Source organism: Talpa occidentalis, unplaced genomic scaffold (assembly GCF_014898055.3).
Source record: "Talpa occidentalis isolate TD23 unplaced genomic scaffold, MPIMG_talOcc4v2.1 talOcc4.13, whole genome shotgun sequence".
NCBI classification, from domain to species: Eukaryota; Metazoa; Chordata; class Mammalia; order Eulipotyphla; family Talpidae; genus Talpa; species Talpa occidentalis.
The window spans coordinates 54,201,019-54,217,698 of record NW_023601322.1 but is presented as its reverse complement, the minus strand read 5'-3'; the positions used below and the strand labels follow the sequence as shown (position 1 = coordinate 54,217,698).

At 47.2% G+C, this 16,680-nt stretch overlaps 1 protein-coding gene and 1 pseudogene across 1 annotated transcript in view; both read right to left on the bottom strand.

Moving 5' to 3' along the window:
• The window catches only part of LOC119242837 (uncharacterized), a 78,540-nt gene extending 70,372 nt beyond the window's left edge, over positions 1–8,168 (bottom strand). The window contains 1 exon segment of the mRNA XM_054693968.1: positions 8,000–8,168. Within this exon segment, the coding sequence (XP_054549943.1) occupies positions 8,000–8,168 (169 nt within the window).
• A 7,266-nt stretch (positions 8,169–15,434) lies between these two features.
• LOC119242835 (acidic leucine-rich nuclear phosphoprotein 32 family member B-like) overlaps positions 15,435–16,680 on the bottom strand; it is a 1,587-nt pseudogene continuing 341 nt past the window's right edge.

Here is a 16,680-nt window from a genome sequence, read left to right as displayed (position 1 = left end):
AAAGCCAAAAAATCATTTCTTAAAAATGTAACTCCAAAAATATTTCTTATCAAAAGTTAGTAAAAACTGCCATGACTGCTGTGGTCTCGAGCCCAAGGTCTTTGGTAATAATTAAGATTAGACACTTATTTTTGTGTACAGATTTTAGCTGTTAACTCATTAAAAACCTCAGTATCTTCACACATATTGATAAAATAACTATGTTTCAAAATATATGCACATGGCCAAAATTTTAAATGTATATCAAGAGATCTCTGTATCTGTTTGTCTTTCTTTGTGTTTGTTTTGTTTTTACCTCCGGAGGACTAATTATAGATGGCGCCTTTATAAATTATCATAAAACAAATCTTGAGATCTTGATCAAACAATTTTTTAATAAACAAAAACTAGTTTAAATTTTATAATATAATTCAAAGCATATATGCCTTAAAGTTATGTTAAGTATTAATACTTTGTTTAAATGTGTTTATTTCAAAAGAAATTTCTGGTATAAAAGGTACTTTTGTCTTTCCTACTGAGTCACATGTATGTGAAAAATGTCCATAGTATCTATATGATGCTCTGATTCTTTTTTGTTTTTATTGATTTGCCTAATTGCTTCCTTATTAGCCATCCTAGAAAAACCTAGGTATGTGCCATTATGTTATTAACAGCCATGCAAAATGGAATTCCAGTCATAACAGAAACTAAAGCTACAACTAAACTTTCAGGTTTACTTTTTGCAACTATTTATAAAAGCTAAAAATTCTAATGTCATATTACCTTGTGTGTTCACATTTAAGTCATCTAGTTCAAAGAGATGACAGTATTATAATATATTATAATGCCTTACTGCTACTGAAATATGTAACAATCCTAAATCAATGTAATGTGAAATGTGTGTTTAAAAAAAAAAAAAAAAACATGTATTAAAAATAGATATTTTAATGGTCTTAAAAGTAAAGTGATAAGTGTTAAAACAAATATTAAAAGGTCTAAAACAATTAAAAGTAACAAAGCTAAGTAAAGTGTTGAACATCTGAAAAAGGAATTTTAGGAAAACAAATTTTGTATACTCAAATGATTTACATTATTTTAGTGTTTTGGGAACACATTAGCTAAAATAATTTTTGGTTAATAGTAACTGAGTTATAATCTAATGGGTTGTTTCAAAACATGTACTTATACACTACCATTGGGTATAATCTTGGCCCTTGTCTAGGTTAATAATGTTGGGTACATAATGTCTTTTAGTGTCTGAAGAACTAAGGTTTTTGAGATGACAATTAAAGGTTATGATTTAATTGTCAATATTATCACTTAGGGCTAGAATTTTTATAGAGATTAAATATGGTTGTTTTTGCTGTTTTCTAGTATTTATGACACAGCTTCCCAAACATTTAATTAAAGTAAAATTTGGTAGCCTGTCATTTAATCAATTAAAGGAAATTTTGTGGAACCTCAGCAAAGCTTTAGAGACACTCCACAAACTTTCTCCCTTTCCTCCTGGGAAGGACATTAGATAAATTTATCCTATCTGGTTTACTTGGTAAAGTTACACTACAAGGGAATCACTGTCACTTGAGACAATGGTAAAACTCTAATATGTACAAAAATGTTAACATTGGCTTTCTTAAACAAAATCTTTCAATACCTGATATGTATGTAAATTGTCAATGATTATTGTTGCCTTGCAATATTATATACTTCAATGGTTTAATGTCTGCAGGACTTGTTTCTACACACACACACACACACACACACACACACACACACAAAGCCTCAATTGATTCAAAATGATAAACTTTTGAGAGTAAAAATCTTTCTACAAAGGACTGTATAGACTGTTGGAAATACACCTGATTTTTACTGTTTTGTTTGGCATAACATTGAAAATGTTTTTACATTTTGCCTTGATTCAACAAAGTTTTCTTGTTTTGACTAACCAGACTCTACAGCAATGTTATATATGTATATATATATATATTTTTTTTTTCTAACAGAGCTAACCTTTTGTGTGACTTTGAGTACAATTCTTCCAGGGAGTTGACATAGAGCTAAACTAAAATGTGGAGAAACTGCTGCTTTGTTCGTAGGGTTCCAGAAACCTCTGAAAATGATGACAAAGCTTGCCTCCATTGGCAGGACTGAATAACCCGGTTCCCTGGACAGAAAGCTCTGTCATAAATCCTGAACTTTTTCGTCTTTTCACTGCCATTAATGATGTACACTTCAAACAACCTGGACAGGACACCGATAAGATCCCAGTGCGTGCCTACGTTGGATACCCCTTCGTTATACTTCTGGGGAATGCCTCAGCTACACGCATTCAATTGCGTGGGACTTCTTACTCCATTCATTGTTCTGGCTGCATTGTTACTAATTGTATTACCCCCTCTCTTGCTCGTATATATCCTGTGGTGGTCTTACTTAAAAGACCCCCTATGTTATGTTACCTGTTGATTTACATAATATACCTTGGTATAATAATACTGCCATGCAAGTTTTAGATGAAGTACATGCTCTTCTTCGTCCTAAACGTTTTATTGCCACCCTTATTCTAGGAATTGCTGCTCTAATGTCCCTGGTTACCTCCTTAGCTACTTCCTCTGTTGCTTTGATTCAGGAAGCTAAGACAGCTTCTTTTGTAAATGACCTTACCAAAAATGTGACCATGGCACTCTCTGTGCAGCGGGACATTGACTACAAGTTAGAAAGAAAGATAAATGCCCTGGAAGAAACTGTTATTGCCATTGGAGATGAAGTTCAGCTGCTTAAGCAGCAATTATCCACTCGCTGCCACGTTCACTTTCGTTTCATTTGTGTTACACCTTTGCGTTATAATTCCTCTCTACATTGGAATCTTACTAAACATCACCTATTGGGCATCTGGCATGACAATGACCTCTCTCATGACCTTGCATCTCTTCAGTCTGAAATCTCTGCTGTCAGTAAATCTCACCTAGATACTTCAGTCTCTTCCTTTGCCCATTCTCTGGCTTCCACTCTCCAATCTTTAACTCCTACTCACTGGTATCATCTTGTTCTCTCCTTCCTTGTTCTTTCCCTACTTGTCCTGCTTCTCTGTTTGTTTATTCCCTTCTGTGTCCGCTCACTTCACAGGTCCATCTACCACATCCAGTGTGACATGTATGCTTACCAACTTTGTTCTAAAAAGAAAGGGGGACCTGCTGCACCCCCCCCTGCAGTGACCCTCAGGGCTAATGGCTGTTGCCATGGTCCCTGAGGTCCGGCGTGGGCAAGGAACCATGCGCGCAGGGGGAGAACAGCAAACTCCCTAAGATGCAGAGAAGCCGAATGCCTGTCAAGAAATAATGACCACCAGAAGCTGCCACAAAGATGATTAAAAGAAATGCTGACCACTTGGAACCTTATCTCGCTTTCTCAAGGCCCATAAACTTTATTCTGCTACAACTGTCTCTCTAAAATCTTTCCTTTTTCTGGTCATTGATTGCTAATTAAAAAACATACCTAATTTATGGGCCTCCCCGGTGGCGCAGCGGTTGAGCGCTGGGTTGCGAAGCTGCGCGCGGCCTCTGCGGCGCCGGTTCGATCCCCGGCTGCTCCCCGGCCACCAGAGGAGGGTCCCACATGGCGCGCAGACCTCTCCTGCCGCCCGCTGCTCCCCTCAGCAGTGTACTTCGGTCCTTCTGCCTGCTCTGCTCCCCGCTCTGGCTCTGGTGAATTCTCTCGCCCTCCCGCGCTTCTGACTGTACCCAGTGCATATATAAACAAAACAAACAAACAAACCAGCAAATAAATAAAGCATGCCTCTATAAAAAAAAAAAAAAACATACCTAATTTAATAATTAGGTTAATGCAAATGAAACATTACTAAACACTGTGTTATAATAGAATTGTTAGTTTAATAATCTTTCTATTATGTGCTTAACTTTAGTACCTTTGATATTAACTGCATTATAAAATAAATTCACCCATGACAATTAATTATGATAGTTAGTGCAACTAGAAAATAATTATATAGAACAGTAGAAAGAATTTATAGCCTGTCCAATTAGGAATGAGGCTAGATGTAACTTCGGACATAAATCACTGCCCTGTCAATTAAGCTAAATTTATGAGCAAACTGATCTCTTTGATGCTTTTAGAAAAACATATATATACTGACCACTAGCTTAATAAAGACGCACTCAGATTTACACTCTCTCTTGAAGTGTGTCTGTTTGTCATTTCTTTAACCGAATCCCTGACCACCCTGCGCAGTCTCTCAACCCTGAGACGGCCTCATTGCCTACTGCTGTGCTGGTCCGCGGCAGTTCTCATCATCAAACCTGTGCTCGTGGATCACCTCATGGGGGAGTTCACCCACCTTCTTCTTTTGCAGCTCACCAGCTGCGTGGACACTTACCCGGACAGGATTGGCAGGTTGATTTTACTCACCTCCCTACTCACAAAAAGGTTTAGTATCTGCTAACAATGGTTGATACAGTGACAGGTTGGGTCGAGCCCTTCCCTGCAGCTAGAGAAACGGCTCAGGTGGTAACCGAGGCCCTTCTTAACCACATTATCCCACGCTTTGGCCTTCCCAGCTCTATCCTATCTGACAACGGTCCAGCTTTTATCTCAAAGATTACTCAGCAGGTCTCCACGGCTCTGGGTATCACCTGGAAGCTTCACATTCCCCACCACCCGCAATCCTCAGGGAAGGTGGAGCCCGCCAATGGGCTAATCAAGGGTCACCTGACTGAACTCTCCTGAGAGCTCTGCGACTGCTCTGGGAACACGAAGACCTACACTTACCCAGTCCTGCCTTGAATCTCGATCTCCTCAACTGACCTTCCCCACCACTGCATCCGGGAGACCAAGTCCTGCTCAAATTGCTTCAGCCAAAGCCACGGCAGCCTCCAAGGACCAGTCCACACATGGTCATTCTCACCACACCTACAGCAGTAACACTTCTGGGACACCCATCCTGGCACCATCTCTCTTGGGTCAAACGTGCCCTCGAAGACAAACAGTATGCATGTCGTAACCTGGGTCCTACTAGGATGCGCATTTCCTGTCAGAATCTCCTGGAGCCCAGTGTCCTATGTATGGAAATTCAAAGTTAGGGAGACCTTTGTCTCAGGATCCACGGAGACTACCCACTTTGTAGGTACCGTGGAGTGCCCACAGGCCGGATGCACAGCACCCATCACTCACACCCTAACTCTTTCATTGATTACCAACCCTATGAACTCCTTGCTTCTTTTACCGTCAAACCTTAGATCACTGCAAGAATTCCTACAAAGAATATGGGGGGTGCCCTTATCCATCATGGACAGTGCACCTTCCAGACAAAGGCCAAATGTTCTCTCTGATCTGTCATAATACAGGTTTCAATATGAATTAAGTTAACTATCTTTTTCAGATCCTTGGGACCTACGCTGGGTACAGGGAGTCCAAGCCACAGGGTACACTGGCTGGCATTCCTCCCCAGTGGCAACATTGTCCATCTCAAGGGAATATGTCCCAAAACAAAATGCCACAGTCCAAGTCTCCCAGGACATCCTCCATTCAGAGCAAGTCCTACAAAATCAGCTAACATCATCAGAAAAGACTGAGACACCCTCAACCTGGGTTCATACAATCCAAAACACTCTACCCTTCCTGACTGACTCTTTTGGGACTAATACCTCCTCTTGTTTCCTCTGTGATTCCCTTCAGAGGCCTCTACTGGCAGCAGCTCCAATTAATCTCAATACCACTACGACAAAGATAACGGACACTGCTTGCCAAACTCCCCAACTCTCAGTCCCACTATGGGACTCCAATCACAGCTACCCCTGCCAGCAAACTGATGCCCTTGTCAGCTTTCATTCCTGCACTTCTAACATTTCAGTTAAAGGATGGATACCTCCTTAGAAAAAACCTCTGTGTCTTTAGCATCATTACAAAGACAGCTCCCCTCCCTGGCACAGGCCACTCCAAAACCGGCGGGCTCTGGACCTGTTAACAACTGATAAGGGGGCACCTGCCTGTTCTTCAGGGAAGAATGTTGTTATTGTATCAATGAATCAGAGATTGTAGAACAAAATGTGGAAGCCTTAATGAAACTACACAAAGACATGGAAAGGGAAAGTGGGGGCTCCAAGTCTCCACTGACATGGTTTCAAAATCCTATAGCCTCATGGCTCCTCCCACTGCGGGGCCAATACTAATGATAACTTTATTTTTTTCTTTTTGCTCCTCACCTCCTGAAATTCACACAGGCTCACATTCAGGAAATGTCTCCTACCACATTTAACCAACCCCTTCTCCACCCATATTCTCGCATCCCTGCAGAAGACCCTCATAACCAGGCCTGAGCCACCCCCTTGGCTCTCTGCCAGACCAGAGAGCAGTGATGAGGGAGGAGCACTGAGAGAAGGGGTTCATAAACAGGCTGGCCCAGGACAAAGAGGAGCGGCGAATGTGCGTGGCGGGGCAAGGGGTGGAATGTAGTTACGTCACAATCCCTGGGAACCATCCTTATGTCACATCAAGAGCTGGGTGCTTGATTTGTTGCCCCAGCCCCCCAGGACTAACCCCCTTTCAGGTTTCCCTTGTGCCCTCAGATTACCAACTTGAAGGGGACTCGAGACCATGGGACCCGACCCTGGGAGAGGGTTCAGGCTCGCTTGCTCTGTACTGTACCCCACCTTTAAACACTGAGCGCCTACAAAGCCTACGATTCCCTAGTAAACTTGAAGCATTGGCAACCACTCTGGGTGACACTGGGAAGAATTGTTTAGTTTGGTTTTGTGCGGGGTTTCTACTTCTCCACAGAGACTTTCCAATTTTTGTCTGACTTCTCCATCTCACATTCTAATTCCTTATGACCCTGGGGCCAGAGTGCCCCCCAATCAGTGCTCTTTGGAGTGATCTGTTTATCCTCTGTGGATCAGATCCCAGCAAACTGACCTTCCCAGTTGGGAATCTTCCCCCAGTCGTCTCAACATGGGTTGCTCTGCTCGCCACAGGATAAACAGGCGACTGAAGCATCAATTCTGCTTGAGTCTCTTGAGAAAAAAAGCCATCTGTGTTAATGTACATATGCTTACATATGTGAGATTGTAACAGATTGCTCTGAAATATGCCTGGCTGTCCCCCTGGCTATCCCCTCACTGCCTCCTGCCATCAGCATCCACTGGTGCAGGAGCTTGAGCAGCACGCCAGTTGGCAGCTACTGATTCATGGCATCCCAGAAGACTGAGTGAAAATTCCTAAACATTTTTTCTTTAAACCATGTTATCAGTCCATTTCTTCTGTCATTGGGAGGATGGGATGGGGGGACTACTCACAGCACCTGGTGGAGATGTTGGTGGCATGAAGTCAGATGGCAAATCTAACTTGTAAAGTGGGGTGTGAGTACAGAGGCTTGCCGTTCTCATGAGCCTCAACTCTCTTTTTCCTCTCCGCAGTTGAGAGACTACAAAGGAAAAACAGCTTGGGGTCTCCTGCAGGAGTTAAGAAAAAAAGAAGAAACATGGCAGTAGGCCAGAGACAACCACTTCCAGTGGTTGTGTAAGTCTTGCTCAGCCAGGCTTCCTGGGGGAGGGGTGCTCCAGGGGCAGCCGAGTGAGAAGTTAAGAGCATGGAAGAAGTGGGTAAGAACCCTGGGTCTGACTGCGGCCTCTCCGTAGCTCTGCTGGGGATCTGATTTGGGGCGACACTGTTTGAGCTCTTTGTCCACCTGTGAGTGAGGGTGCTACAGTTCTACTTGAATCTAGGCAGCATCCGTGAGATGATTGTGCATTCATCCCTTCGGGCGGGGCCTGGTGCGCAGTAAACCTTCAGTACAGGGCGTCGCTATGGACTTCTTGCTCTGGCAATTTCCCTCATCCCCAGCCTCAAGGGGAAGCCATTCAGTGAGGACACCCTCTCCCTTTAGGGCGGCACAGATTAGCCCCGGGTTCTTGGGATTAGGCGACCTCGGAGGTGGGAGTCCGTCTTTGCCACCTGCTTGCTGAGTGATCACAGGGAAAATCACATCCTTCCTGGGTCTCAGTTTCCTCACCTGGAAGATGATATTGTTGGGCCAGATCAGTGTCTTCCAGTCTGATTTGGTAGCTTTGATCCATCTCTTGGTTCACATTTCTTTCTGCCTCATGCAAGACGGAGAGTGGCCGTTTGGAAAGATGGCGCAGGCCCTGGTATGATCCGTCACCCTTGTCTCCGGCATCCATCGTCCAGAGCTGCTCTTTCTTTCTCTGACCTTCTTGTCTTCTCTAAACCGCTTTTCTCTTCCTCCCCTTGCCCTTGTTTTTCTCTTTTCACCTCCTGTAGATTCAGGACATTCTGCAGGTGCTGGTGTCCGACCTTAACCGCTCCAATGGGGTAGCGCTCCCCCAATTGGACAAGAGGAAGGTGAGGCCATGCCGAGACCCCCTCTCTGACTTGGCCTCTCCCAGCGTGCATGCCCGAGGCTTGTCTGGTTGGGGTACTTGGCCTCTGGCTGATTTTATGTTGCCATCATTAACCCTCGGTGTGTCCATGTCTGCTATTTCACCTGCTTGGTTGATTGTTGTTTTCCTTCCCGCACATCTTTATCATCTTGGAGAAGATACAATACACCGTGAAGGGTGAAAGGTCTTTTGGGAAGAGCTTCCAGAGCAGGGGTGTGAGATATGGGCCTTGCAAGCCTCCAGGGTGAATGCTCAGGGGCCCGTCCTACTGGGAGAGTGTCAATAACCCCCCCCCCCCACACACACACACACAGGGCTTGCCCTCTGGGCATGTCCCCCAAAGACCAACAGTGCACATAGTGGTTGCTTTTTCAAAGTGATGAATTCATTTTAGCTTAGGAGTGGGAAATGCAGGCTTAGGAGAAAGGGGGCTTTTGTTACAGGTGCAAGGGTTCAGGTGAGTTTTGTAGCAGAACTGCAAAGTACCTTAGGTTAACCAGAGATGAGTGACTGGGACATTTTGCCCTTTGTCTTTTAAAAATCAACTGGACACTTACCCGTCTCCCATGGGCCCTTGGCAGCAGACAATTTGCTAGGCAGCAAGGTGGGATGTGGCAACTGAGGGAGCAGTTGGTTCTGAAGGGTCTGGAGGCTGGAGGCCTCGGTGGCCTTTGAGACTGATGTGTAGAGGTGGGCAGTGTTCATCCATGTGGAGAGCGGGTGACGTGGGAGTCCCAGGCAGAGGGTGGGTGCAGGAGATGATCAGGGTTCGGAGCCCAGAGAGCGCTTGGCAAGAAGGTAAGTTGCCTGGGGTGCCCTGGGCTGGGGGATGACCTCGTCCTGATGTGGGAGGGGACAGCGAGCTCTGGGTCTCCAGCTGTATTGGGTGGCCCCTCATTGTTTCTTCTGTCTATCCAGGCCCATCAGAACATGGGGGTGACCGGCTCACTCCAAATGGAGCAGCACACCAAGAGCGAGCTGGCCACGAATCTCGGCCAGCTGAGGGAGAAGCTGGCAGAGCTGAAGGAGCTGGTAAGGCCTGCGCCAGCTGGGAAGGGCTCGGAGGCCTCTGGGAGGGAGGTCCTTAGGCCAGGACAGAGGTAGCTCCAACTCAGGGCTGGGGGACACCGGTGACCCTGCAGTCCTGCCAGGTCCGTGACCACCTGTGCCCTAGGCTCTGACATGAAGTGGTGGGTTCCTCGGGACTGCAGGTCACCTCCATGCTGGAGGCATGAGCCAGTAGGGGAGAGACGAGGAGACATGGAGACATCCTGGTTCCAGACTTGGCTCTTGGTCGCGCTTCACTGAACAGGGCTGAGCCTCAGCATCCTTCACTTCAGAGAGCACTAGGTCTGCTGCAGTGAAGGAAGGGGCCTGGGCAGGTGGCAAAGTCCCACAGTGCCTGCCTCAGGAAGAGGGGTCCGTGCCTGTCCCCAGCATCTGTGGCGCAGATCTGGGAGGTGCCTTGGTGGCGGGAGCCAGCAGCAGCGGTGGTCTCCACTCTGCTGCTCCAACACAAGTCCGTTGAGGCAGTTGCTCCTCAGAACTGCCCTTTTCTGCAGGCTTCCTGGGTTATGGGAAGGACCAATCAGGTGCAAGCTATGAGCTGATTGGTGCTAAGTGCCCCAGTCAGTCAAGAATGAAAAATGGTCCAGGGCCTCCCTGGTGGCCTAGGGGTTAAGTCTCGGCACCATCACCACTACTGCCTGAGTTTGATCCCTGGCCGGGATCTGACCCACAGGGCGCAGCAGACCTCTCCAGCCTTGCCAGCTACTCCCCTCAGCAGTGTGTTTCAGTCAGTCTGCCTGTTCTGCTCACTCTACACCTCTGGCCAATACCCCAGTTCTTCTGCACAAAAAAAGAAAAATGGTCCAACCAGACTTGATGTTGGGACACTCTGAAGAGTGATATAAGCCAGGGTTAGAGGGAGCTGAGGGGCTCTGTTCCAACCTCCAAAGAAAGAAGGGGAAGACTCTGTTCCTGGCCTCTGAAGAAAGGAGAACCAGAAGCTGAAAGAAGAAAAGCAGCATCCAGTAGCCAATCTCTGCAGGAGAAAGAGAGGATGAAGACCTCTGTCAGAGATGGGGCCTCCAGTTGGTGTCTGACATCACCTGATAGGAGCACCAAAGGCTCAGGGTCTCTGTCTGAAAGAGCTGTTTGTTGTTGGTGTTGTCCAGCAACTCACAAAGAGCTTTTAACCCTTGGTGTCTCTGACACCAGCTGGGATCCCAACTGAAAAGGGTAGTCACGGGGCATGAGGATGGGATGCCAGGATAGGCCTCAGTGGCACCCACCTGCCCGGGCTCTAAGACAAGAGAGCTGCCAAAAAGCCTCAAAGCCAAAACCAAGGGCTGTAGCAATACAGTACCCATATGATAGGGGCCTACAGGCTGGAGCCGAAGGAAGGATAGTGCCCAGTAGGGGACTCATCACTGTGGTTCTCAACGGTGTGCACAATTGCAAGAGACTTCAGGCTCTAGAAACAACCACCTTGGGGGCCTCCCCTGGTGGCGCAGTGGTTGAGCGTTGGGCTGCGAAGCTGCTTGCAGCCTCTACTGCCCGCAGCCTCTGCAGCCCGGTTCGATCCTGGCCACAGGTGAGGGTCCCACATGGCACAACAGTCCTCTCCTGCCACCCGCTGCTCCCCTCAGCAATGTACTTCGGTCCTTCTGCCTGTTCTGCTCCCTGCTCTGGCTCTGGTGAATTCTCTCACCCTCCCGCGCTTCTGACTATACCCAGTGCTTGTATAAATAAAATTAAAAAAAAAAAAAGAAGTTCTGTTTGCAGAACTTCTAACCTCTTGGAACCCCCTGTGCCCAGTAAGCAGGTGCTCTCAGAGACTCTGGTTCCCTTTAGGGCGGCAGGTGCCAGCACACCCGCAGAGGACCTTACACTACTTCAAAGGAAACAGGCACCCCCTGATCACTGCAGCACTATTTACAGTAGCCGAGCTGTAGAAGGGATGGTACATAGATAATAGGATACTACTCATCAAAAAACATAAACTCATGCCATCTGGGGCAACATGGATGGAGCTAATGGAAATAAGCTCAAAGGAGAAAGACAAATATATCACTTAGATATAGATATAGAAAAATTAAACAAAGGGCTAGTTTAAGCTATCCCTGGAGTCTCCCAGGTGGTGCCTGACTACTGGCTGGGGCTGCAGACCAGCCCAGACTTTCTGGCCTGGCAGATGGATGGTGGACTGACCCTCTCTAGTTTGCCATCAAACTCACTTGACGACAAAGCCTGACTCCAGCTGACTGAATCCCCCATTGTGTCTTGTTTCACCTGCACCACCACTGGGTCCCCAGCCTCTGCTGTTTGCTGGGTCTGAGATAGATCTTGTACTGGATGTTGCATGTAATTTTTTGTTTGTTTGTTTTTAAGAATCATTTTTTATTTATTTATGCATACAAGAACTGGGGTATAGGCCAGAGGTGCAGACGGTGCAGAGGATTCACCAGACACAGAGTAGGGAGCAGAATAGGCCGATCCACTGAAATCCACTGCTGAGGGGAGTAGTGGGTGAGACAGGAGAGGTCTGCTGCCCCATGTGTGTTGCTCCCTGGCCAGGGATCAAACTCAGTTCTAAGCAGTGATAGCACTCAGAGTTAAACCTTATGCCACCAGGGAGGCCCTGTTTTTTTTATTTTTTTACATCTTTTGATATTATTTAAAAGGATAGAAGCACTCCTACTGCTCTACTTTCATAATAAACATGCTCCTTCCTCCCAACCTTTGGCTCAGGTCGGGTTTACCCGTGTCTTTGTCACCTTTACTCAGTGTCCATCTCTCATGACAGAGCAAGCTCCATGTCTCCAGGGTCCTCTCTCTGCTCCCCATTGTGTCTACAGGGGAGGCAGCTTGGGGAGGCAGGAGCCAGCCAGGGAGAGGGATTCTGGGAAGTGAAGAGGAGGCAAATGCAGAGAACACTTGGGAGATGCTCCCTGGTTCACTGAGAAAAGCATTTCTCAAAGTGTGGTTGTGGAATCCTTGAAGTCACCCAGAGCCTGTCACAGGATCCACGAGGTCAAAACTATTTTCAAAATGTCACTTAGACACCATTGACTTTTTCACTATTTTGACATCTGCTGAGAGGTAAAACTTACTAAAAATGGAGCTTATATTACTAACTGCAGTTATTCTTCACAAGTACTTACCTCAGAAACACAACTCCAAGCCAGTTTCATTTCAAAGTGTCTTGGTTGAAGCATTAAAAATTATCTTCATCATTCTATCATCTTCGATTCACATTTTACAGCACCTGATGCGATGACACGCAAGTGAACACACCACACTCCTGCTGCGTTCCCAGTTATTATGTGCCAAGAAAATATTTGCATGTGATGAATTAGACTATTTTTCTTTTTTTGTAGGCAATACCACCTTCACATGAAGGAATGAATGACAAAATCTGTGGTTATCTGATTTGGTTAATTAGCAGACATTGTCCTGAAAATGAGTGTGTGCTCCTTTAAGAAAATCAACTGACACGGGCCTCCCTTGGTGGCACAGCTGTTGTGCGCTGGGCTGTGATCCCTGGCCACCAGCTAGGGTCCCACATGGCACTCAGACCTCTCTGGCTGCCCGCTGCTCCCCTCAGCAGTGTATTTCGTTGTTCTGCCTGTTCTGCTCCCCACTCTGGCTCTGGTGAATTATCTCACCTTTCCGTACTTCTGACTGTACCCAGTGCTTGTGTAAATAAATAAATAAATCTTTAAAAAAAAAAAAAAAAGAAAATCAACTGACAATTGATAACTGAGAGTAACTTCACCTTGACCAAATATAAGTGCTCAGAAAAAAACAGAATCATGAAATTGTGTCCTATCACTTGACAACTTCCAGTAGACTTTTACTTTTTGGATTTGTAGTGAAAAATAAAATGAATTTTTTAAAATAATTTGATTCTGGTGTAATAAACATTGAAAACCTTTATAACTTGTGGAACAATATATTACTTTTAAAAAATCACACATTAAAACTAACTGCAGTTAGTTTTATGCAAGAGAGGGCTATGGAAATGTAACAGAATAAGAAATATTCAGTGACATAGTTTCAGGTTTCGTTTTGCAAATAACCTGGGAGAAAATACCACCTGTATAGATTTAATTTAGTATCAAAGTGGAATATTCACAATAATGTGAAAACACTACTCCAACATATTTGTGTGAGGCTGTAGACATTTTTTCATAGTCTTCAACCAGAAGCACAGCTAAATGCAGAAGGAAGCATGAAATTCCTACTGTCTTCTAATGAGACAGACCAAAAAAAACAAAAAACAAAAAAAAAAACAATGAGACAGACAAGAAAGACAACTGCAAACATAAAACAGGTGAAAGATCCATTCTTCCCATTGCCCTGATTATTTTCAGAAATAAGTTATTTTTCTTAAGAACACTTTCTATTAACATGCTTGGATTATTACTATTATTCTAAATAAACAGCTGCATGATCAAACTCAGCTTTATTCCCAGTGTGATAAATACGGGGAACGATACCTCCTAAACAAGATTATACTTGGCGTCCTCCCTAATTTGTAAGACTGGACATGGATCCTGGAAGGAAAATGACTGAGAATCGCAGACCCAGCGCTTGGGTCATGGAGACAGGGTGACAAGCTTTGGGTGAGGAGAGGTGGGGCCAGAGCAAAGCCCCAGGTCCCCTAGTCTGGTTCTCATAGTTCGAGGCCCCAGGGCTGTGTCTAGGGCAGGAAGGTTACTGTTGGGGATACCCCACTGCCCCCTTAGCCTCACTTCTGTCTCCACCACCTGTGCTGGGCCCTGGACACTTGTGACTCTTCCCCAGTTCTCAGTCCCAGTGCCTGGAGGCTCCCAGAGAACCAGTCAGCATCACTGCCTGCCCAGGTAAGTCTCCACCCACCAGCCTGGAGTCAGAAGATCCCCAGACCCCAGCAGTGCTGGTCATGGGGCCCCCAACCTCCTCCTGCTGCTTCTCTCCAGGGCTCTGACCCAGACAGACACCTGGGCTGGTGAGAGCAGGGTGGAGGGAAAAGGTTTCTGCAGAGGAAGCTGCTGCCTTAGGCCCCGCTGTCACCCCCGTGGCCCCTCAGTCCTGGTCCCTTTCTGTCCCCCCACCCTGCCTCCTCCTTTTGTCCCCCTGAGTCTTGCCCCTTCTGGACCCGATGCCCATGTTCAGTCTCTGGAGCTCCCTCCCTCCTGGACACTTTCTCCCCTGCCCCATCTCCCCGGGACTCAGGACCTGCCCAGGGGGGAGGGTCCGCCGGCTTCACCCCTCCCCGGCCCCAGGCTCCCCCTCTCTGAGGCTTTTAGAAATGGTGATGTCCCGCCCGGCCTCGGGGAGCCCCGGTACCTCGCGGGGGGGGGGGGGGGGGGCTACGTGGACGGCACGCAGTTCGGGGTTCGACAGCGACTCCCCGGGCCAGAGCGCAGAGCCCGGGCCCCTGGGCGGGCAGTCGGGCGAGGAGACGCGGCTCCGCAGACACTCGGCGCAGAGGCTCCAAGCACTCCTGGAGGCCCCGCGCGGCCGCCTCAGCCAGAGCCGGGCCGGGGAGCAGCGCTGGCTGGGGCGGGTCACCGCTCCCGCCCCACCCCCCGCCCCTAGTCTCGGGGCCCCGTGACCCCCGAGACCGTGGCCCCTGCCAGGCCCCTTGACCAGGGAAGAGCCCGCGGGACTTTCACCCTTTAGGTTTTTTTTTTTTTTTTTAACCAAAGAGTAATGTGTTTATTTCACTTGAATTCTTAAAAATACTTTTTTTTGTCAGTTGACACATAAAATGTCCTAATATAAAAATTTCATTAAAAAAGGAAAGCATGAAAAAACAGGCCCAAAATGTTAAGATTTTATTTACAAAGCTTCTTCGTTGTACAGAAAGTAAAAATGCTGTTACAACTTCGGCATAACTGGTAGTCACAGATGGTGATTCACCAATCACAGCTGTCCCCGCTACAGCAAGTCTTACACGAAAACCTAACAACGCTTACAATTTTGTTGGGGTGAAGTCTCCAAGCTTGGTGGTGGATTTCCAAGAGGGACTCAATGGAGGGCGGAATGTCACAGGAACTGTTCTTTGGCTCTTTGGGTGGGTGGGTGTCCTGGGGTTTGTGTCACAGCTACCTGTTTTTTTTTTAAACATCTACCAAATCCTTATGCGCAGTCCAACCAATACTGAACAGTTCGCTCTTTTTTTTTTTTTAAAGTTTATTTGGGTTTTAATCATATTCTCCTTCATCATCTGTTTCCCGCTTCCTTTTTTCTCCTTCTCCGCTCTCTTCCTCCTCCTCATCCTCATCCTCATCCTCGTCATCTTCATCTTCATCAGCTTCTCCATCCTGTCCAAAATCTCCTTCCTCCCCCCTGACTTCGTCTTCGTCCTCGTCTTCGTCCCCTTCTACATCTTCATCCTCATCCTCTTCATCATCACACTCTTCCTCCTCACCATCCGCATCTTCCTCCTCCTCTGCAGCTTCTCCTTCTCCATCCTCCTCCTCTTCATCCACACCATCCACCTCAGCATCTGAGCCGGAGGCTTCTCCGTCCTCTTGGTCACAGCCGTCCAGACAGGTCAGCGAGGCAGAAGCTTGAACACACCTCTCGGTGGTCGTTCAGGTCAGTGACCTCACAGTTACACAGATCCAGGCTTTTCAGACATGCCAACCTTTTCAAAGGTTCCAAGGTGCTGGTGTCTTTCAGTTTATTTCCACTTAAGTTAAGATGTTTGAGATTTGGAAGTTTTTCTGCTAACATGTCCAGAACGCCGAAGATTCTATTGTCACTGAGCTCAAGCTTTTTCAATTTAGGTAGTTTGGGGAGATTTGAGACTGAAATCCAGCCTACACCTATCAAACTGAGGAACTCTAAGTTCACAGATTCATCTGCCAGGCCTCAATTTTCCCGTCATTTGCTGTGCAGTTGTCCAGGACAAGTTCTCGAACCGCGGCCGGGGGCCGGTTCCTCGGCTCTAGGTGGATCCTCCTCTCTTCATTTCCACGATTCCCTCTTCCCTGCTCTTCAAACTTCACTTTCCGCGGCAGAGGCGGAGCGGGGAGAGGCTCCCGGCCCGCGCGGCGAGGGCCGTCGGGAGGGGTCTGCTCGCGGCAGCGGCGGGCGGCGCGGTCCCGGGCGGCGGGCGGCGGGCGGCGGGCGGCGGGCGGCGCCCGCGGAGCCAAGTTACTCGCGGGAGCGGAGAGAAACCATGGAGGGAAAAAGCACCTTTAGGTTTTATTTAAGTTTAGGATTATTCAGGGCGGGAGATCGGGTGCGGGCGGGAACCACGGGGTTACTGAAGGGCGGGGCTGAAGAGGGGCTG